General features: G+C 37.0%; 1 protein-coding gene across 1 annotated transcript; it reads left to right on the plus strand.

The window, feature by feature from the left end:
• The first annotated feature begins 950 nt into the window (after positions 1-950).
• On the plus strand, positions 951-23660 carry Vom2r12 (vomeronasal 2 receptor, 12). Its single transcript, NM_001099488.3, is given in 6 exon segments — positions 951-1147; positions 3013-3304; positions 4112-4912; positions 12067-12294; positions 20519-20642; positions 22741-23660. Coding segments are annotated over 6 exon segments (2562 nt in total).
• Positions 23661-23958: the final 298 nt, after the last annotated feature.

The raw sequence follows: 23958 nt of genomic DNA on the forward strand, positions 1-23958 counted from the left end.
ATCTGACCACAATTAGAAGTAAACTCTCCCACATGGCTATGAAAATTGCATAAGAGTTTATTCATTAAACAAAAGTTCACTTCCCATAAACCATTTGCTTCTGAAATACTAATTATAAGAATAATAATGAGGCATTGATCTGTGAGAACTGAGTGTCAAATTTTGAAATCATGGTTTAGAACTCAAATATTCAGCTTAGCTTCTCATTAGAAATAATGGGGAACAAGAGTGCTAGGCCTTAGGTAGTATTTGAAATGAGGCATAAAGGTTTAACATTCTCTTTTTATTTTCTTAAATATTTTAAAAGCAACATTTACTATTATTCAGGATACTTCCGGATTTGCTATGATTTTTAATTCTCAAGACAATGTAAGCACATTTTTATGTTTAGGTATTCTGTTTGTGTCACTGCTGTACGTTGCCCATACGCTATTCTCAATGGATATCAAATGCTCTAAACATGAGGCTACTTTTCCCTGACATGGGATTTGTGAGACAATGGTCAGTGTGTAACCATGACTTCAGATTCTAAGAGTCTTTCCTGAAGGTGGATCAACTAACAAAATCCACTGATATTATTTCAAGTATTCACATAAACAGATTTTGAGGCAGTTCTGAGACCAAATTTCACAAAGTGGAATCTTTCCAGGGAGCTTCATTTCCACAAACATGTGTGATGTCATTCATGTAGCTACAACTCCCTCATCTATATATATCAACTAAGTTTATCACATGAACAGTGGACATCTGATGAACATTCCCAGGAGATAGTATCAAAGATTGCTCCAGGGTTGAGGAAACAGGTGTAAAAAAGGAAACAGAAATGCAGATGTAGCATCTCCCTTGGCCACAGTGATAATAGTACATGGGGATATGTGGGTGTCTGTTTGATTTGCTGATCTGTGTGGCACTTCACAAACCATTCTGCCCAGCCTCAGAGAAGGAAAACTATGTTCACTCTGATTTTGTCTTTCTTGCTCCTGAACATTCCACTTCAGGTGACTGGTTTTATTTATCCCACCTGCTCTTGGAGAATAAAAGAGAATAAAGACAAGAGTGGAAACGAGAGAATTGGCTGTTTCTTCTTGATTCAAGCAGTACAAAAGCCTGTGGAGAAAGAGTATTTCAGTCATTTTTTCAACACACAGTAAGTGCTTTTATATTTTCCATGTAGATGTGATCATGAATATTTCCTGAGCCTCTTGAGTTGTGGAGTAAAGCAATTCTAAGGGTCTTTTATACTGTGTTCTTAATCTGCAAAACAAGAAAGAACTCCAAATTATACTAGAGACAATGATATATTACCACATTAAATTGACAATTATTTTTTCAGCCTGCCTCCCACTTGCTGGGATGGACTTAGGTAATAAAACAGCTTCCAGGCTTTGTCAGTCACATGTATCCCTCTCCTAGACAGTTTCCACAGCACAGTAGCACAATGATATATTGTTGAAAGATGTAATTTTATGACTTTATTCTGTGTGTGTTCATGCAAATGAACAGAGTCAGCTGATTATCGTTCCATGAGTGCGCAACTTCTAGTGCTTATGCTGGGGCCAGCAATGTTGGAGACACCTCTAGCTGTGCAGAACTTTCATATAGATAGATACTCACTTACTTTCTTAAATTTGATCCATGTGGTCCCCATTTATGTACTGAAGCTGCCTCAAGATTTGATGTAAGAGAGCTGTCCTCTGTGAACTTCATAATTTGATCTATATAAATTCACTGGCATTTAGGTCTTATAAAGTCCAGTACTTTCCTCTCTCTTTAGAATAAAGAAGGAATGTAGTGACTATAAAAATATGTTTGCGTTCTTTGAAAAGTGATATTATTACTAATAGTGGTGGCTAGATACTTCCCTTGTTACTATCCTGGGTAATAACTGTGGTATATGATAGTTGGCAATATTAGAGAATAAGGATAGAGGAGTTACGTACTAGCTCATCTTTGCCATTATTTAAGGTGCATATGTCTTCCCTTTTTACCTCTCTGTTGTTTAACCTGACACTTTCAATATTTAGCTCTTTATTTCTCTTTTTCAGTAATCTTACAAAATATAGTTGTATATTTTCCCATGTGGGCACTGGGAACATTTTCTTTCTGTGGGCTTCTGATAATGTTTTTCAGACATAGTACTTTAGACCACAAAGCCACTATGATCATTCAAGTACATTATGTCTCTTAAGTTTAAATGTTCAGGATTTGTTTGATTTGTACAAGTACTAGTCTCAAAATCTGTCATTTGTTATTGAAATTTTTAAAGACACCTTTTTTGTGTATTCATAAAGAATATTCTAAAAGGGATTGTTTTTAATAAAATGACATGACAGATGTACAATTTCTGGTTGGAATGTAGATTTTACTCTTAGTAAAAATTAATAATATTTGATGTTTATCCATCAGATGTTAATTCTGAAGGTTTATGACACATTATTCTTTTTCTAAACATAAACACAAAGGAGAATTATTCTATTGGAATTGAATTTTGGAAAGAACATTTAAGGTTATGTAAGAATATGATAAACATATTGCCCCCTAATGAAAATGAATTTTAATGACATGAGCCAAGAATTGTCACACAAGACTTTTCTGCCTTAGCCAATACAGTCATTTTTGTACAAATATACCATAAATTCAATGGCACAAATACATTCAATGTATTTCACATATTTCTCACTAATTTCAAATGAATATGTGACCATTTTTACTGTTTGATCAAAGCATTTGGTGATTTGTTTATATTCTTAGCAAACATTTAAAAACATGAGAAGGAAAACTTTCTCAGTGAGAACATGATAATAGTACATCTCATTTACGGGACATGACCTCTCATGAGCTTGTCAAGGTTTTATGAACTTCCGGCTTATTTGTCTTCTCAACCTCATTACACAGGTCATTTCATATTTCAGGGGTGTGGGGGGGATACAATCCAGTACAGGATTGTCCTTCTATGAACTGAATATGATATTTGTAAATTGCTGTCTTTAAAAACACTGTAACATTTTACAGAAAACACACTGAAATCCACAAGTATTCTCTTGTCTTGGCTTTTTCCATGATTGAAGTCAACAGGAACCCTGATCTTTTGCCAAATATGTCTCTAGTATTTTCATTTCGAGAAATAATTTGTGGTTGGCAACCCGAATTATCAATTTTCATTGAAGTGAATTTAGATGATTATGGAGTTCTCCCTAATTATACCTGTAAAGATGACAGTCTGTGTGGAGTGGTACTTACAGGATTAAACTGGGCACCAACTCTGTTACTTTATACAATCCTAAACAACTTCAAATCTCAGCAGGTAAGTGTGTGTGTGTGTGTGTGTGTGTGTGTGTGTGTGTGTGTACTTGTGTGTGTGTGTGTGTGTGTGTGTGTGTGTGTGTGTGCGTGTGCGTGTACTTGTGTATTACGTGCCGGTTGGTAACTCATGAAATCAGGTATCATTTGGAGTCCCCATAATCTTTTTTTTTATTAACTTGAGTATTTCTTATATACATTTCAAGTGTTATTCCCTTTCCTGGTTCCCGGGCAAACATCCCCCTCCCCCCTCCCCTTCCTTATGGGTGTTCCCCTCCCAACCCTCCCCCCATTGCCGCCCTCCCCCCACCAGTCTAGTTCACTGGGGGTTCAGTCTTAGCAGGACCCAGGGCTTCCCCTTCCACTGGTGCTCTTACTAGGATATTCATTGCTACCTATGAGGTCAGAGTCCAGGGTCAGTCCATGTATAGTCTTTAGGTAGTGGCTTAGTCCCTGGAAGCTCTGGTTGCTTGACATTGTTGTACATATGGGGTCTCGAGCCCCTTCAAGCTCTTCCAGTTCTTTCTCTGATTCCTTCAACGGGGGACCTATTCTCAGTTCAGTGGTTTGCTGCTGGCATTCACCTCTGTATTTGCTGTATTCTGAGCCCCCATAATCTTACGAGGTCTGAGCCAATCTCTGTAGTTCAAGGGTCCTATTCAGAATCGTGATAGAGCTTTCAAATGTCCTTGTGTGATACAGAGATGAGGGAAGAAATAATAGCTATCTGAGATTTCTAGAAATCTCCAGGAAAAGGTGTTTATAAATTCTCAGGTATACATTGTATCTCATGCTGCTTTCTGTGTTCCAGTTCCCTCATCTTACTTACGGACACTATCATCCTGTTCCGAGTGATCATGAAAATTTTCCCTATCTATATCAGATGGCCTCTGATGATACATCTCTAGCCCTTGCCCTGGTCTCATTCATAATTCATTTTAGTTGGAACTGGATAGGGTTGGCCTTCTCAGACAATGATCAAGGGACCCATTTTCTCTCTTATTTGAAAAGAGGGATGGAAAAAAATGCAGTCTGTCTTGCTTTTGTGAGCATGATCCCAGTCGATATGCATTTATACATGTCAAGAGCTGAAGTGTATTACAGCCAAATCTTGACATCATCCGCAAATGTTGTTATCATTTATGGCGACACAGGCAGTACTTTAGCTGTGAGTTTTAGAATGTGGGAATCTCTAGGTTTACAGAGATTATGGATCACCACCACACAGTTGGATGTCACTCCTAGCATGAAAGACAATATATATGGGTTATTTGCTTTTGGACACCACCATGGTGTGATTTCTGGTTTTAAAAATTTTGTCCAGACATTGAATCCTGTCACATACTCAAATGACAATCTGGCAAAGCTGGAATGGATGCACTTTAACTGTGAAGTCTCAGCATCGAAATGGAAGACACTGAAGAACTTTTCATCTAATCACTCACTGGAATGGCTAATGGAAAATACTTTTGAAATGACCTTTAGTGAAGGAAGTTATAACATATACAATGCTGTGTATACTGTTGCGCATGTACTTCATAAGATGACTTTTCAAAAGTTTCATAATCTGCCCAATGCCAAAGGGAAAGTACAAAATTATGTCTGCAATAAGGTAGTGCTTCTTACATTATTTAACGTTTCCTGTTATCAGTTTCTTTAAGAGTCTCTTTGATGCCCAAACCAAGGGTCCTTGAGCCCCTTCAAGCTCTTCCAGTTCTTTCTGTGATTCCTTCAACGGGGGTCCTATTCTCAGTTCAGTGGTTTGCTGCTGGCATTCGCCTCTGTATTTGCTGTATTCTGGCTGTGTCTCTCAGGAGAGATCTACATCCGGCTCCTGTCGGCCTGTACTTCTTTGCTTCATCCATCTTGTCTAATTGGGTGGCTGTATATGTATGTGCCACATGTGGGGTAGGCTCTGAATGAATGTTCCTTCTCTCTCTGTTTTAATCTTTGCCTCTCTATTCCCTGCCAAGGGTATTCTTGTTCCCCCTTTTAAAGAAGGAGTGAAGCATTCACATTTTGATCATCCATCTTGAGTTTCATGTGTTCTATGCATCTAGGGTAATTCAAGCATTTGGGCTAATAGCCACTTATCAATGAGTGCATACCATGTGTCTTTTCCTGTGGTTGGGTTACCTCACTCAGGAAGGTATTTTCCAGTTCCATCTATTTGACTATGAATTTCATGAGGTCATTGTTTTTAATAGCTGAGTAATATTCCATTGTGTAGATATACCACATTTTCTGTATCCATTCCTCTGTTGAAGGGTATCTGGGTTCTTTCCAGCTTCTGTCTATTATAAATAAGGCTGCTATGAACATAGTGAAGCATGAGTCTTTGTTATATGTTGGGGCATCTTTAGGGTATATGAACAAGAGAGGTATACCTCGGTCCTCAGGTAGTTCAATATCCAATTTTCTGAGGAACCTTCAGACTGATTTCCAGAATGGTTGTACCAGTCTGCAATCCCACCAACAATGGAGGAGTGTTCCTCTTTCTCCACATCCTCGCCAGCATTTGCTGTCACCTGAGTTTTTGACCTTAGCCATTCTCACTGGTGTGACGTGAAATCTCTGGGTTGTTTTGATTCTCATTTCCGTTATGATTAAAGATGTTGAACATTTCTTTAGGTGTTTCTCAGCTGTGAATTCTTTGTTTATCTCTGAACTCATTTTTAATAGGGTTATTTATCTGCTTGCAGTCTAACTTCTTGAGTTTTTTGAATATTTTGGATATAAGGCCTGTATCTGTTGTAGGATTGGTAAAGATCTTTTCCAAATCTGTTGGTTGCCATTTTGTCCTAACAACAGTGTCCTTTGCCTTACAGAAGCTTTGCAGTTTTACGAGATCCCATTTGTCGATTCTTGATCTTAGAGCATAAGCCATTGGTGTTTTTTTCAGGAAATTTTCTCCAATGCCCATGTGTTTGAGAGGCTTTCCAACTTTTTCTTCTATTAGTTTGAGTGTATCTGGTTTGATGTGGAGGTCCTTGATCCACTTGGACTTAAGCTTTGTACAGGGTGATAAGCATGGAACGATCTTTATTCTTTTACATGATGACCTGCAGTTGAACCAGCACCATTGGATGAAAATGCTATCCTTTTTCCATTGGATGGTTTTGGCTCCTTTGTCAAAAATCAAGTGACCATAGGTGTGTGGATTCTTTTCTGGGTCTTCAATTCTATTCCTCTGGTCTATCTTTCTGTCTCTGTACCAATACCATGCAGATTTTATCAGTATTACTCTGTAATACTGCTTGAGTTCAGGGATAGTGATCCCCCCATAAGACCTTTATTGTTGAGGATAGATTTACCTATCCTGTTTTTTTTGTTATTCCAAATGAATTTGCAAATTGTTCTGTCTAATCTCTGAAGAATTGGATTGGTATTTTAATGGGGGATTGTCTTGAATCTGTAGATTGCTTTTGGTAAAATGGCCATTTTTACTATATTAATCCTGCCAATCCATGAGCATGGGAGATCTTTCCATATTCTGAGGTCTTCTTCAAATTCTTTCTTCAGAGGCTTTAAGTTCTTATCATACAGATCTTTCACTTGCTTGATTAAAGTCACAGCAACGTGTTTTATATTATTTGGGACTATTATGAAGGGTGTCGTTTCCCTAATTTCTTTCTCGGCTTCTTTCTCTTTTGTGTAGAGGAAGGCTACTGATTTATTTGAGTTAATTTTATACCCAGCCACTTTGGTGAAGGTGTTTATCAGGTTTATTAGTTCTCTGTTGAAATTTTTTGGGATCACTTCAATATACTATAATATCATCTGCAAATAGTGCTACTCTGAATTCTTCTTTTCCAATCTGTATCACCTTGATCTCCTTTACTTGTCTGATTGTTCTGACTAGAACTTCAAGAACTATATTGAATAAGTAGGGAGAGAGCGGGCAGCCTTGTCTAGTCCCTGATTTTAGTGGGATTGCTTCAAATTTCTCTCCATTTTTTTTAATGTTAGGTACTGGTTTGCTGTATATGGCTTTTACTATGTTTAGTTATGGGTCTTGAATTCCTATACTTTCCAGGACTTTTATCATGAAGGGTTGTTGAATTTTGTCAAATGCTTTCTCAGCATCTAATGAAATGATCATGTGGTTTTGTTCTTTATGTTTGTTTATATAATGGATTACATTGATGGTTTTCCATATATTAAACCATCCCTGCATGCCTGGGATGAAGCCTATTTGATCAATGATTGTTTTGATGTGCTCTTGGATTTGGTTTGCCAGAATTTTGTTGAGTATTTTTGCGTCGATATTCAAAAGGGAAATTGGTTTGAAGTTTTCTTTCTTTGTTGAGTCTTTGTGTGGTTTAGGTATAAGAGTAATTGTGGCTTCATAGAAGGAATTCGGTAGCACTCCATCTGCTTCAGTTTTGTGGAATAGTTTGGATAGTATTGATATGAGGTCTTCTATGAAGGTCTGATAGAATTATGCACTGAACCCATCGGGACCTGGCCTCTTTTTGGTTGGGAGACCGTTAATGATTGCTTCGATTGCTTTAGGTGTTATGGGATTGTTTAAATGGTTTATCCGTGACTGATTTAACTTCAGTACCTGGTATCTGTCTAGGAAATTGTCCATTTCCTGCAGATTTTCAAGTTTTGTTGAATATAGGCTTTTGTAGTAGGATCTGATGATTTTTTGAATAACCTCTGATTCTGTAGTTATGTCTCCCTTTTCATTTCTGATTTCGTTAATTTGAACACACTGTGTCCTCTCGTTAATCGGGCTAAGTGTTTTTCTATCTTGTTGATTTTCTCAAAGAACCAACTTTTGGTTCTGTTGATTCTTTGTATAGTCCTTTTTCTTTCTAGTTGGGTGATTTCAGCTCTGAGTTTGATTATTTCCTGCCTTTTACTTCTCCTGGGTGTATTTGCTTCTTTTTGTTCTAGAGCTTTTAGGTGTGCTGTCAAGCTGCTGACATATGCTCTCTCCTTTTTCTTTCTGAAGTCACTCCGAGTTATGGATTTTCTGCTTAGCATAGCTTTCATTTTGTCCCATAAGTTTGGGTATGTTGTACCTTCATTTTCATTAAATTCTAAGAAGTCTTTAATTTCTTTCTTTATTTCATCCTTGACAAGGTTGTCATTGAGTAGATCATTGTTCAACTTCCATGTATATGAGGGCGTTCTTCCCTTATTGTTATTGAAGACCACCTTTAGCCCCTGGTGGTCTGATAGGACACATGGGATTATTTCTATCTTTCTGTATCTGTTGAGGCCTGTTGTATGAGCAATTATATGGTCAATTTTAGAGAACGTACCATAAGGTGGTGAGCAGAAAGAATATCCTTTTGTTTTAGGATAGAATGTTCTATTAAATATCTGTTAAGTCCATTCGGTTCATGACTTCTCTTAGTCTGTCTATGTCTCTGATTAATTTCTGTTTCCATGATCTGTCCATTGATGAGGGTGGGGTGTTTAAATCTCCTACTATTATTGTGTGAGGTGTAATGTGTGCTTTGAGTTTTAGTAAGGTTTTTTTATGTATGTAGGTGCCCTTGTATTTGGAGCATAGATATTTAGGATTGAGAGTTCATCTTGGTGGATTTTTCCTTTGATGAATATGAAGTATCCTTCCTTATCTTGTGTGATGACTTATAGTTGAAAATTGATTTTATTCGATATTAGAATGGCTACTCGAGCTTGCTTCTCCTGACCATTTGCTTGGAAAATTGTTTTCCAGCCTTTCACTCTGAGGTAGTGTCTGTGTTTGTCTCTGAGGTGTGTTTCCTGTAGGCAGCAGGATGCACGGTCCTCATTGCATATCCAGTTTGTTAATTTATGTCTTTTTATTGGGGAGTTGAGATCATTGATGTTGAGAGATATTAAGGAATAGTGATTATTGCTTCCTGTTACATTCATATTTGTATGTGAAGTTATGTTTGTGTGCTTTTCTTCTCTTTCTTTTGTTTTCAAGAAAATTAGTTTCTTGCTTTTTCTAGGGTGTAGCTTGCCTCCTTATGTTGGGCTTTACCCTTTATTATCCTTTGTAGTGCTGGATTTGTAGAAACATATTGTTTAAATTTGGTTTCGTCATGGAATATCTTGGTTTCTCCATCTGTTTTAATTGAGAGTTTTGCTGGATATAGTAACCTGGGCTGGCATTTGTGTTCTCTTAGGGTTTGTATGACATCTGTCCAGGATCTTCTGGTTTTCATAGTCTCTGGTAAGAAATCTGGTGTGATTCTGATAGGTCTGCCTTCATATGTTACTTGACCTTTTTCCCTTACTGCTTTTAATATTCTTTGTTTTGTGCATTTGGTGTTTTGCCTATTATTTGACAGGAGGAGTTTCTTTTCTGGTCCAATCTATTTGGAGTTTTGTAGGCTTCTTTTATGTTTATGGGCATCTCTTTCTTTAGCTTAGGGAAGTTTTCTTCTATGATTTTGTTGAAGATATTTACCGGTGTTTTGAACTGGGAGTTTTTCACTCTCTTCTATACCTATTATCCTTAGGTTTGATCTTCTCATTGAGTCCTGGATTTCCTGTATATTTTGAACCAGTAGCTTTTTCTGTTTTACATTATCTTTAACCGTTGTGTTGATGATTTCTATGGAATCTTCTGCTCCTGTGATTCTCTCTTCTATTTCTTGTATTCTGTTGGTGATGCTTGTATCTGCGGCTCCTTGACTCTTCCTTTGGTTTTCTATATCCAGGGTTATTTCTATTTCTGCTTTCTTTATTGCTTCTATTTCCATTTTTAATTCCTTCAACTATTTGATTGTGTTTTCCTGGAATTCTTTCAGGGATTTTTGTGATTCCTCTCTATAGGCTTCTTCTTGTTTATTTATGTTTTCCTGTCTTTCTCTAATGGAGTTCTTCATGGCTTTCTTGAAGTCCTCCAGCATCATGACCAAATGTGATGTTAAATCTAGATCTTGCTTTTCTTGTGTTTTGGATATCCAGTGTTTGCATTGGTGGGAGAATTGTGCTCCCATGATGCCATGTAGTCTTGGTTTCTGTTGCTTGGGACCTGCACTTGCCTCTCGCCATTGGGTTGTCTCTGGTGTTACCTTGTTCTGCTATTTCTGACAGTGGCTAGACCGTCCTATTGGCCTGTGTGTCAGGAGTGCTGTATACTTGTTTTCCTGTCTTCTTTCAGCCAGTTTTGGGAGCTGAGTATTCTGCTTTCAGATGTGTAGTTTTTCCTGTCTACTGGTCTTCAGCTCTTACTATGGGCCTGTGCCCTGAGTCCACCAGGCAGGTTGCTTGGAGCAGAAAAGTTGGTCTTACCTGTGGTCCTGTGGCTCAAGTTGCTTGTAGGGGTCTGCTGTTGACCTCTCCATGAGGGCAGCATCCAGGAGGGACTGTACTGCCTTTTCCCAGGGCCCCCAGTGCACTGAGGTCCCAGATGGCATTAGGTGTTTTCCTCTGTAGTCAGAAATGTGGGCAGAGTGTAGCTCTTCTGGCTTCCAAGGCGTGTCTGCCCCTCTGAAGGTTTAGCTCTTCTTCCCAGGGGATTTGGGTGCAGAGAACTGTTGATCCGGTCCCTTCAGGTCCGGGTGGTGTCTGATTGTATAAATCTTGATGCTGGTATATACCTCTAATATAAAGAGAATGGAGTACAAAGCATAATTTGTCAATGTAGTATTGTGATTTGTTACAGATTACCTGATTATCATCATGCATGTTCTAATATTGATAACAAATCCAGTCCTTCCTAAAGAACCCACTGAATGATGAATCCTTGTTCATTAATTGTTAAGTATGTAGTAACCACTGTAGGGTATTGTTTTAAGTAGAGATCCCAATATATGCTGTTTCCACTGTAGGTCAGGGATATCACTTGGTGCTCTGAGAGTACTTACATAGAGAATAATGCAATGATTAAATACTACATTCGTGTGTGTTCATTTGTGTGGATGTATATTTCTCACTGTATATTTGTATGTTTTTGTTTTTCTGTATATCTGTGTGTTTGTCTGTATATCAATTTCTCTATATTCTGTCTACATCAATATCTATCTATCTATCTATCTATCTATCTATCTATCTATCATCTATGCTTTTTATATGTATCTATATATGTTGATTTAGGGTAATTAACATGAAGTTGACTGTTTTTCAATTGCTTTCTGTATTGTTGATTTTGTATAAATGTATACTCCTATGAATATTTATCAATGCATGTTTCTGCATGTGTCTATATGTTTTGTGTGGTTTTGTGAATGTTCTCTTATTTATGTATAATTCTTTTGCTTTACCTGTGTGTCTTTGTATGGGAGCATGAATTTGTCTGTGTGACAATGTCACTCTGTGTATGTGTCAGTATATATGTATGTCTATTTATGTATATTCTTCTGAGCATGTGTTTCCATGTAGTTCTATGTGTGTGCATCTGAGTAATTCTTTTGTGTGTTTTGGCATCTGTTTGACTATTTTGATGAATATTCTGTCAGTGTGTATCTGTATATTCATGTGTATTTGGGCCTGTATGTGTATGTTTCTGTAAATAACTATGTGCTCCAGATATATGTGCCTCTCTATACAGATGCAAGTCTCTCCCTTTTCATGTATCTATATTTTCATATTGCAAATATATGTTGGTGTCACATGCATGTTTGTGCTCATGTGGTAATTTCCTCTTAGAGAACAAAATAACAGAAACATTATAATTTTGTTTATCTCTTTGCTTTCACTGAGTTTTTCACCACCATACGGTCAATAAAGTTGCCTTTAATATGGAATAAGAATGCATTTTCTAACCTTAAGCAAGAAAATATACTCAATAGTATGCTGCTTGTCTTTCAGCTGGGTGCCCCTCTGAGAAAGATCCACTTCACTAATCCAGTTGGGGACAGAATAAATATGAATCGAGAAGACAAACTGCAGGAAGAATATGACATTTTCTACATTTGGAATTTTCCACAGGGACTTGCATTTAAAGTGAAAATAGGACTATTTAGTCCCTATTTTATAAATGGTCAACAGTTACATTTATCTGGAGATATGATAGAGTGGGCAAGAGGAAGTACACAGGTGGGTTTGGCCTTACTGTACTCATTTAAATTACACTGTCAAGTGTGTACATCCAACCTTCCTTGAAAGTTGTGAAATGAAGTTAATTGCCATGTGAGAGACTACTAAACTATGTTTCTTATTTTCATTTTCTTTCAAATGAGGTTTTACCAGTTCACTGAGGATTTCTAACATGAATGTAATGTATATTTATCAGATCAGAACTTGTTTCTTATTTTTCACATTAATGTAAACTATTTTAGAAAACAGTTTGAAGTTATTTCCAGTAAAGTTAGCAATATTCTATTGGTCCTATTCTTACTACTATAGAGTGATTTCCACTCATATGATGAACCTCTTCAAAAGATGTTTAAAGATCCTTGTTCACTGTAAGGATAGAGTAAATTCAACATAATCAAGTCATTGATTTTTATTGTGTGATATTAAGTCTGTTGACCAACTTTTCCTAAATTTCCAACATCTCTAGCTAATCAAAGCATAACATTTTAATGACAATTTTAGATATTTTGTGAACTACATCTTGTTTTTTTTCAGTTAAAAAACTATAGAAATTATAAAAATATGGGTATGGGTATTTTTCTGCATGTATATCAATGTAGCAGGTGCATGTATGGATATATGGATGAGTGAAGAGTTATTTGAATCTAAGATACTTGCAAAAGCTCCATGCTACTCTGTGGGTACTGGAAATCAATTTGGGTCCTCTTTACTGGTAGCAATTGTGCTTGAGAGCTGAGCTATGTCTGCACCACTGACTCATACCTTGGAAAAGATAATGTTGAATAAGGAAGATTTTGGACCCACTAATTCTTGCATAAATTATTCAACAAAACAAGGATATGCATAGTTCCCTTCTCAAAATGAGGTGAAATTGGTAGTAATAAAAATTTGACTTGAGGAACTTTGAGAATGAAATATTTCACACGCATACTAGATTTTCTATAGCTATGACATCTGATATCTTGGTTTTAATGTGTAATATTCAAACTGCCCCCAAAAAACACTGGGTAAATGTCTTCAGGTTTGATATGAAGTGATTCCCAGGTTACTCAGACAGTGTGAGATTTATAGTTGCTATTTGTCCTCAATAAGTTTAAGAATGTAATTCATACTGAAAAGTATGTAAGAACTAAAAGTGTAATTTTAGAGCTACATATCCATGTTAAAGATAGAATTGCAATCTTATGTGTTTTCTAATCAGGTCCTACTTCAAGCACATCTACTAGAAGTCTATAGATTTTTTTAAAATGCAACCAGAGTTCTATTCACATATATCATAAGCCCAGTAGGGAGACTCATAAATAAAAACATAAAGACCTCAGGGAAATATGATGCCAAACTTTAGAGTCATACAGTTTAGCGAGACTATATTCAATGTTATACTAAACAAAAAAGTAAAGAGGGAATATAAGAACCTTAAAAATATAAAAGAGTGCTGTCAAACCATCTGGGAGAATACAATGAAAGTATGAACACTTTTTACAATATGACATTGATTGGGTATATGACAGAGAACTTCTGGAGGTATAAAATAATGAAATAATTTCAAACTAAAATGTATAACAGAAAAACAAAATAAACCAAAATAATATCTTATTGACAAGACTCACAAAATGAATACTCCAAGTTGTGGAAAGGATGGCAAGGGTTGAAGACAAGGCACCAGAAATAGAAACTTCAAACCAAAACAGATATTAAACAACAAGGAAAAGTGAAAATCAGTGACCAAGTAAGTGTGATTAAGAGATCACTTTTAAAAACCTTGGGGGTTAATATAAGGATGGACATACTCTTTGTGTAAACAGTGAATCAATTATATGGACTAGTAGAGAAATGTAAATAGCAAATAATCAACTTTCAATATGAAAATTCCTTGTCGCATTTGACTAAAAATTTGTTTTGGAAAAAAGGAAAAATATGAAAGCTGCAGGAGAGAACCTGGTGTCATAGAAAGTCCCTCTCTGGAAAATAGCAGGTTCCATCAGCATCACTCTTTTTAAAATGAAAGCAGTTAATTCATTTATTCATTGATTAGCTTGACATTGGGACACTAGTTACACTACCTACTCTGTTCCTAGTCCTTCAATCTTTCCCCTCCTTTCCATCCAATAAATCTTCCTCTTTCAGAAAAGGGGAGGCCCCACCACTCATATATCAAAAAGTTTGGCATATCATGTTGTATAATAACTAAGAACAGTTTCATGTTCTCTTATGAGGACACAGGAGGCTACCCACTAGGAATAAAGCTTCCCAAAGTCAGACAACAAAGTCAGACACAGAACCTGCTAACATATAATGACCAAGTTTCACAAAGGCTTTATTTATTTAGAAGACCTACGTTAGTCCCATGCATCATTTGCAGTAAGTGGTTCAGTCTGTGAACCCTTAGGACACCAGGTAAGTTGATTATGTATGTTTTCTTGTGTCCTTACTCCCTCTGGTTCCTACAATCCTTCTTTTCCCTCTTATCTAGGATTCCTCAACATTGCCTATAGATTCTCTGAATCTGTTTCCATCAGCTGTTGGATAAATTCTCTCTGAACATGGTTTTGCTAGGTACTTGCCCGCAAATGTAAGAAAATATTATTACCAGCATCAGTTGTGGCCTTTCTCTCATGGCAAGGTTCTCAAGCTGCTCCAGTCACTGGTTAACTATCCTCTGATCTTCTGCTACAGTTTTACTCCCCCCCAACTTTATACAGGGTAAATTGTAGGTTGAAAGTTTTGTGGATGTGGTGGTGTCTCAATCCCAACACTGGAAATCTTGCCTAGTTATCGGACATGGCTATTCCAGGCTCTATCTCCCTCTTTTCGCAGAGACTTAGTCAGGGTATTCCTCATAGATTTGGGAGTTTCCATTGCCGTATAAATCTAGCTTGACTCAGAGATACCACCCTATCTTAGTGCTCTCTCTAAACAATCTGTTTCTTTGTCTTCCCCTTCTGTTCTCATCCCACTGCACTCCCATTTAGTCTCCAAACCAACGATTCACCAACGATGTCTATTCTATCTCCCCGTCTCAGGGTGATACCTGTCTCCCATCTTGTGCTATCCTTGTTACTTAGCTTCTTTAGTTATGTGCATTGTAACTCACCATGGATATTCTTAAGGGAGAATTAATAACAAGAATACCCTTGGGAGGGAAGAGGGAGGAAAAGTTTAGAACATAGGCAGAAGGAACACCCATTTACAACCTGCCCCACATGTGGCCCATACATATACAGCCACCAAACTAGACAAGACAGATGAAGCAAAGAAATGGAGGTTGACAGGAACCGGATGTAGATCTCTCCTGAGAGACACAGCCAGAATTCAGCAAATACATAGGCAAATGCCATCGTTAAACCACTGAACTGAGAACGGGACCCCCATTGAAGGAATCTTAGAAAGGACTGAAAGAGCTTGAAGGGGCTTGAGACCCCATATGAACAACATTGCCAACCAACCAGAGCTTCTAGGGACTAAGCCACTAACCAAAGACTATACATGGACTGACCCTGGACTCCAACCTCATAGGTAGCAATGGATAGCTTAGTAAGAGCACCAGTGGAAGGCGAAGCCCTTGGTCCTGCCAAGACTGAAACCCCAGTGAACTTGATTGTAATGGGGGGAGGATGGGGAGGGGAACACCCATAGGAAGGGGAATAACAATCGAAATGTAAATAAGAAATACCCAAGTTAATGAAGATGAGAAAAAACCATTTAGAGACATACCTGCTAATACAATGTCTCTATTCTTTATGGAAAGAGACAGAAGAAATTTCAAGATGAACACAATTGCAATAAATCATAACTAATAAAGGAGCACTATGAAAGACATTGAAGGAACTCCACCATATTTAAATGTAAGGTGAACACAAGAGGTCAAAAATAACATGTAAATACCACTTGAACTTGTGATAAGAAAAACAAATATTAAAAAATATCAAATATTTAACCAAAAACTAAATCATAATTTATGCATAACTTTTAGGAATAAGTGAGGGTTTGTGGATAAAATTAACCTAGTCCATTGGGATCTGTATTATCCTGCTCCTTCACATTTTTTTTCTTGATTTTCTCCCATTTTTCCTCTTCCTGTCTCATATATAGACTCCCCCCATACCAGTTCCCCTCCCAAGCCTTTCTTGTCATCCAATGAATGGTTTCATGTTATCCTGACCTGCCTTGCTGTAAAATGACAACATTCTACACTCTAAGACCTTACCAGAAAAAAAAACTAGTAGGAAAACATCAAATATTGAAATAACAACTAAAACACAATTTACAAATATGTTTTAGTAATAATTGAATTTCGTGGTCACCTTCTCTAATTAAAAGTCACAGATAATGTGTTTGGTTTATTTTTAACATAATATTTTTATTTACTCTTCAAATTTCCATTTATGCACTTTGATCATATTCAATTCCCAGTCCTTTCATGTTTGTCTCTCTATGACAGCACCCCACCAAAATAAAAATTAACGTTAAAAAGTCCAAATTTTCTTATTCATGTACTCACTGGATGAGATGGCTTGTATATGGTTGACCCAGGGAGTGGCACTATTTCAAGGTGTGACCTTGTTGGGTATGTGTGTCACTCTGAGTGTGGGCTTTAAAACCCTCATCCTAGCTGCCTAGAACTCAGTATTCTGCTAGCAGCTTTAAGATGAAGATGTAGATTTCTCAGCTTTGCCTGGATGTTGCTATGTTCCTGCCTTAACATTAATGGACTGAACCTCTGAACCTGTAAGCCAGGCCAAATTAAATGTTGTCCTTAGAAGATTTGTCTTGGTTATGGTGTTTGCTCACAGGAGTAAATTCCTAAATAAGACACTGGAGCACAGTCAAATTCTGCCCCATAAGTAGAACTTAACTGTTCCATCCCAAACTCAAGAAGCCCTCAATTTTGCAAGGCTAACTTTATATTTTTTACCATATATTTAAAGAGTTCTTTTTATGGCTTCCTGTTTAAACTAATATTCTTTCTTGGATTGTGGGGGAAGCATAGGGATTGGGATGATAAGACGAGTTGTCACAGAAAACTTTCATGTACCTCCTTCACATCTATGAATCTACAACCATTCATATCACTGCTAAAGTCGTCTCTTAGTATTAATAAAAAAGCAGGGAGCAAAGATAATGGCATTCTACATGGTTTCTGGTAGTTACAGAGAAAAGCACATGGGGCCTAGCTGCAACAGAGCTACAGACCCAGACAAGGCCCTCAAACTGAGCACAGAGCATGAACATCCACATGGTTTCAGGCTGAAGTCAAGAGCATAAAAATTCCATAAATTCCTCAGTCGAAATATGTGCTGTGGAAATCAACATTTTCTCTAAATGCAATAGGACCATGGATCCAGACACAGCCACCAGTAGCAGCAGAGATCTGGATATCTCCGTTACCTCAAGTGGCATTGTGGTTCTCTCAGATTAGTAAGGCTTGCTAAAACAGAACTCATGGACCTCAGCTTGACTTCAGTTATCAACGCAGTCTAAGGGCACACACATTGCATTTGGTGGTAACACTGATCATGGACATCAATACATATCCCATTGACAGCAGGACCTCTGGCCTAGACATCCACCATTATGGCAGCAGCCACCATATATATTTGCACACATTTTGGTAGGAACACATACCACAGACATCAAAAAAGATTCTGGGTGCTGTAGGATAACAGGTCCAGATATGGCTTTTGTTAGCAATGTGCAGCTGGATATCACCATGGTCAGCCATAACAGAACAGGCCACTCACATAAATATGAAATATGGCCAGTGTAGGTAGACTGGTTATAAAACTAGACATTCTTTTGTAGCCTCCATGGGCAGGAAGGGTCAGGGGAAGCAACAAAATGAAGTAGAACCAAAGAATCATATTTAGAGTACAACGTCATTTATCATTTGTGGACATGCCTGAAATAATCTTGACTAAACATCTTCTGACAGATGGTAATATCACAAATGAAAGATCAGTCACTGTGTGTTTTATTATGTATTAATTAATCCCATGTAGTTGGTTTGCTAACATCCTCAATTGTTTATGTTACCAAATGAAAGAAATACACACATAGTCTTTTTATTTTAATGTGCTTTAAACAGCACAGTAACTGAGCAACTGCCCAATCTCCACGCTGTTAATCCTGAGTGATTATTTACTAATTCTATATTCCATTTCAGTTGTTCTTGACTCTACTTAGAGAGCTGTCTTGGTCACATTTTTTGGCCCAGAACATGGAGCACTCTTCTTGCTTTTCTACCTCATTTGGATATAGTCTCTCCTCTCTTTGCACTCTTGTTCAGCATGACAGACCTCTTTCTTCCTCCTTCTCCTCTGCCGAAGTTCAAGGAACCAAGGAATTCTGTCTCTATCTGTCATACCCAGCTATTGTCTCTTGGTATCTTTAAATGGCAGAACCAACTGGGGGCAGATTCCCCGAAGCTACTTGAAGATACTCTAGTGCAAACAGGTTTTTTTGGAAACACAATTAGCTTCCATAACATTAGCAGCTTCAGCTGTGCAAAAATTACTTTATGCCAAGGTTCAACATATGTGTATCATTTAAGTGTAAAACATCTCAAGATAAACTTAATCATAGCATTATATTATCCAAAAGCATGTAGAAAAGGCTCTTAACAAAGTCTAGGATCCATTCAGAATTTAAAAAGGAGAACAAACAAAAACTGACAAACTAAGAGAACATATATTGCCATAATAAAGTTTTCCACAGGAAACTTATTGATGGCATTGCAGTTTATGGATAGGAGAATCAAAGAAATTCCATTTAACCTAGAAATTAGGTCAAGTTTTTATAGTAACACATGTCTTTAATCTACATTCTGTGAATCAAAAGTCAGGATAATTTCTCTCCACTCATGGCTAGTCTGCCTTTTCTACTTAATCTACCCAAAACAGGATTGAAATGGATACTCTGCCTTAAATAAAATGAGCAGGATATGGGTAAGGAATGTACTTTCTCAACTCATCATCAAAATAGTCTTTAAAACCTTACTAAGTCTGAAAATAAATAATAAAAACATAAATACAGAAAAAGAAGTAAAACACTCTGCCCTGATCTATAGGAGGTTGAGATCTACTAATACTACACAGTGAGACCCCGTTTGAACAATATCAAAAATAACAACAACAATAACAACAACAATAAAGCAAAAAGGAAAAGTTGTGCTTAATCATATTTCTGGAGAACATGATGTGAGTCTGTGAAGAATAGACGCTGCGATGGAAACATCAAACTCACCTGAAACAAAAGATGCAAGTTCAGCATGCAAAAATCAGCAAAATTCCAGTGCAGCATACGGACATCCATCACAAGATTTAATGCCAAGATTTCCTTAATTTAATAAATGCCTCAATTAATTTTAAGCAACCTCAATTTTCACGCTATTTTCAGGCTCCCCATAGCCTGTTCACTTCAGTAAACACTCAGTTCATTGTACAGAAAGTGAGCAACTCCTCATTGTAAAAACAATGGCCCTCTTCCTATGTAGATCTTATTCTATTTCCATTTAGTTTGTTTTAGTTTTCAGTCATAATGTAGTTGAGGTTATTTTGGTTATCTGGTATTTGAAGTATTTTTTCCCATTTTTGTATGTTCTTTACTTGTAATTTGCTTCTATGTTGCTGTTATTTAACATTAAGTATAAGCAAAGTGAGGAGGAAAAGGTTGAATTGGCTCGTGGGTTACACTCAAGAAAAGACAAGGCATGGATCTGTATAGTGCAACTGAAACATAGTCACTCAAGGAACTCAGCTTACTGGCTTGTTCTGCATGATTTCTAAGATACCACTGCCTACATGGAACACTGTTCCCAATAACCTGCGTACTCCTACATCAATTACCAATTTAAAATAAGCTTCACAGGTATGATGACAGGCTAGTCTGATGGAGATAATTTCTTTATTAGGTTCTCTTTGCCTTTATCCTATACTGTGTGTTAAGGAGACAAGGATTAAGTAAAATAACCACCTTGCAATCCCGGCACTCTTTGCAAACAGGACACTATCAACTCTTCTTTCTGAATTCCAAGTTGATGGGAAACAATTCAACATTTCCTTAATTTTTTCATACATTGATGTCTGTCATCAGACAATATAGTAAATGAAACTGGTAACTTTGTTGGTGTATATGAATTAAGTGTTTTAATATCACATGCTAATACAATATGATTTTTGAAGGTGTAAGTAAAACTTCTGATAGCAGGATATGTCTGTTTTTTTAGATGCCGACCTCTGTGTGCAGTGCTGATTGTGGTCCAGGATTTAGAAAATTCAGAAAGAAGGAAATGTCAGCCTGTTGTTTTGATTGCAGTCCCTGCCCAGAAAATGAAATTTCTAATGAGACAAGTGTGTATTTCCTGCAGGGCTAGGTTCTTCAATTTGATTATCATCTTACACACATATTGGAATAGTGAATTGATCTAAAAAGAAATGTTAAAAAAAGAATATATATATATGACTTTCCTAGGTTAATAGTTATATGAATACAATAATTTAAAATGTCATTATTGAAATATAACTTATCATATATATTTCACTCATTGAAAATTTTTAGTAGATAAAATATTCTCAAACAGTTTTGCTTAGAAACCTTCAGTGTTACTGGGTTCTAGGAAAAATCATTCCTAGTGATTTATCCTCTATAAAAACATATGTAGATCATGAATCTCTAAAGGATTTATTTACATTTTCTTGATGTACATACCTTTACATAAGTTTATGCACACCTATCAAGTACAGAAGCACATGGAGGACAGAATCAGGAATGTGGCTAGAGGGAACCAAATCCAATTCCACTTTAAGACTCCTGAAAAGGGCAAATAATAATTTGTAATACTATCAAAAACTGTTACGAAGGAGATAGGAGATTTTGCATAATAAAAGATATACGTTTGTCTAATGCTTGGTGATATTTGAAATGTAGAAAATTGAGAATCACTGTTGGCACATGATGTGTAAATATTAGAAGTCCTCCTTTAAATGCTAGTATGAATACTACCTAGTAAATATTTGCATGACAGCATACATTAGAATTGTTCCAACAAGAGCTTCCAGGGACTAAGTCATTACCCAAAGACTATATATGGACTGATCCTGGGCTCCAACCGCATAGACAGCAATGAATAGTCTAGTAAGAGCACCAGTGGAAGGGGAAGCCCTTGGTCCTGCCAAGACTGAATCCCCAGTGAACATGATTGTTGGCGGAAGGGTGTTAATGGGGGTTGGATGGGGAGGGGAACACCTGTAGAGAAGGGGAAGGGGAGGGTAGGGGGATGTTGGCCCAGAGACTGGGAAAAGGAATAACAGTCAAAGTGTAAATAAGAAATAGCCAAGTTAATAAAGATGTAGAAAAAAAAAGACTTGTTTTGTCCGGAAAGGAATTACCACAATTTTCAAATGGTATTGGTCCTTACACAGCCAATATTTGTCAAAAAGCAATCTAGTCAGGAAGAACTGAATATAATTGGCTGTCATGCATTTATTCCCTTTTTTGATGTGTTATCCTATACAATTAAAGTATTTAAAGGTTTTCATGGCCTGTAAGATGACTTAGCAGTTAAATCCTCTCCCATTAAGTATAATGGTCTTAGTTTTTCTCCAGAACACCTATAATGGGAGGTAACCAACTCCTACTTGTTATTTTCTGGAATTTTCTGATAAGTATGAAGCAAAATGTACACATAAGTAGTTCAGAAAGGCTGTTTGGATACACATGGCATTGGTGCTGGGAATCAAAGTTAAGTCCTCTCTAAGACCAACACATTCTCTTCACAACCAAGTTGAATTCCTATTTCCTGAAACAAATTTAATTTAATGATAACAAATGTCAGTAAAAGAATTGCTTCATATAAAAGACTTCAGACTTGGGAAGCATATCCCTTATGGCAATTATGCAATGATTCAGTGTTATGGCAACCAGACTTCATGGTTTTCAGACACAATGGTGGAAATTACAGAGCTTTTTACCTTTAGTGATACGGTTACTGCTTTTTATGAAAAAGCCTTAGGAATGTGGTGTTGCTACGGTCAAAACAGGTCAAATCTACAAACGATCTTTGTTTATTTTTGCAGTTACAAACATTGATATTATACTCATAGAAACTCCTCATTCTCAGAATCATAACTCACCTATATAAACCCAACTACTCTCATATTCATGAAAATATGTATTACTTTTACGAGTAAACACACTTATAAATATACAGACCCATGATAAATGATCACAGCAATATGGTAAAATAGACAAAAATATTTGTGGTTTTTATATACCATAACAACAAGAAGCATTAAAAATGGAAACAGTTATTTGATATTGCTAAGACATTCAATGTATTCTCAGCAACCAGATTCACATGTTAAAATATTTCTTCCAGATTCTTAAACGAAATATCCTGACAATAAAATTGCTGAAGCTACACTAATAATGCCTTAATTTTTCCATTAGACATGGAGATGTGTGTCCTGTGCCCAGAGGACAAATATGCCAACACAGGACAGAATGACTGCATTCCAAAAGCTCTTATCTTTCTCAGTTATGAAGACCACCTGGGGATGGCACTTTCTTTAATGGCCCTGGGCTTCTCTGCATTCACAGCTGTGGTTCTTGGCATCTTTGTGAAGCACCACAGTACTCCCATTGTTAAGGCCAATAACAGAACTCTCACTTACATCTTGCTCCTCTCCCTCATTTTTTGTTTCCTTTGCCCCTTGCTCTTCATTGGGCATCCAGACTCGGTCACATGCATCCTACAGCAAATCACATTTGGAGTTCTATTCACCGTGGCTATTTCCACAGTGTTAGCCAAAACAATTACTGTTATTCTGGCATTCAAAGTCACAGCCCCTCAAAGAATGATGAAGTACTTTCTTCTTTCAGGAGTATCTATGTACATCATTCCCATCTGCACTCTCATCCAAGTTATTGTCTGTGCAGTCTGTTTAGGAGTTTCTCCTCCTTCTGTTGACATTGATGCTCAATCTGAGCATGGTCACATTATCGTTGTTTGCAACAATGGTTCAGTTACTTGTTTTTACAGTGTTCTGGGATACCTGGCCTGCCTGACCTTTGTGAGCTTCACTCTGGCTTTCCTTTCCAGAAACCTGCCTGGTGCCTTCAATGAAGCCAAGTCAATAACATTCAGCATGCTGGTGGTCTGCAGTGTCTGGGTTACTTTCCTCCCCGTTTACCATAGCACAAAAGGCAAGATCATGGTGGCTGTTGAGATCATTTCCATTTTGGCTTCCAGTTCAGGGATGCTGGTATGCATTTTCATTCCCAAATGTTACATAATACTTTTTAGACCAGAAAAAAATTCTCTTAAAATGATCAGGGAGAAATCACCTTCCCATACTCACATTTCATAAATTCTGACCGGCACATATCTAGTTGGTTTATAATCACCAGATATTGGATTACATTACCATACCTATTTATTTTTGGAATGACATACCTGTTTCCTTTATGATTTTATTTAGCAATATCATGTTTACTGAGGTCTAATTGTCTCCTATAATCATCCAGAATGTTTGACAATTGTCCTTTTTGTCAGAAAGAGCTAAGAGAATCCTGATCCATTTTAGGAGTTAGAAGAGTTCTTCTATGAACATAGTGGAGAGAGGAATATTTTTAAAAACATGGTGATAGAATATTTCAGAAGATGAA

This window comes from Rattus norvegicus, chromosome 1 (assembly GCF_021556685.1).
Source record: "Rattus norvegicus strain SHRSP/BbbUtx chromosome 1, alternate assembly SHRSP_T2T, whole genome shotgun sequence".
Taxonomy (NCBI): domain Eukaryota; kingdom Metazoa; phylum Chordata; class Mammalia; order Rodentia; family Muridae; genus Rattus; species Rattus norvegicus.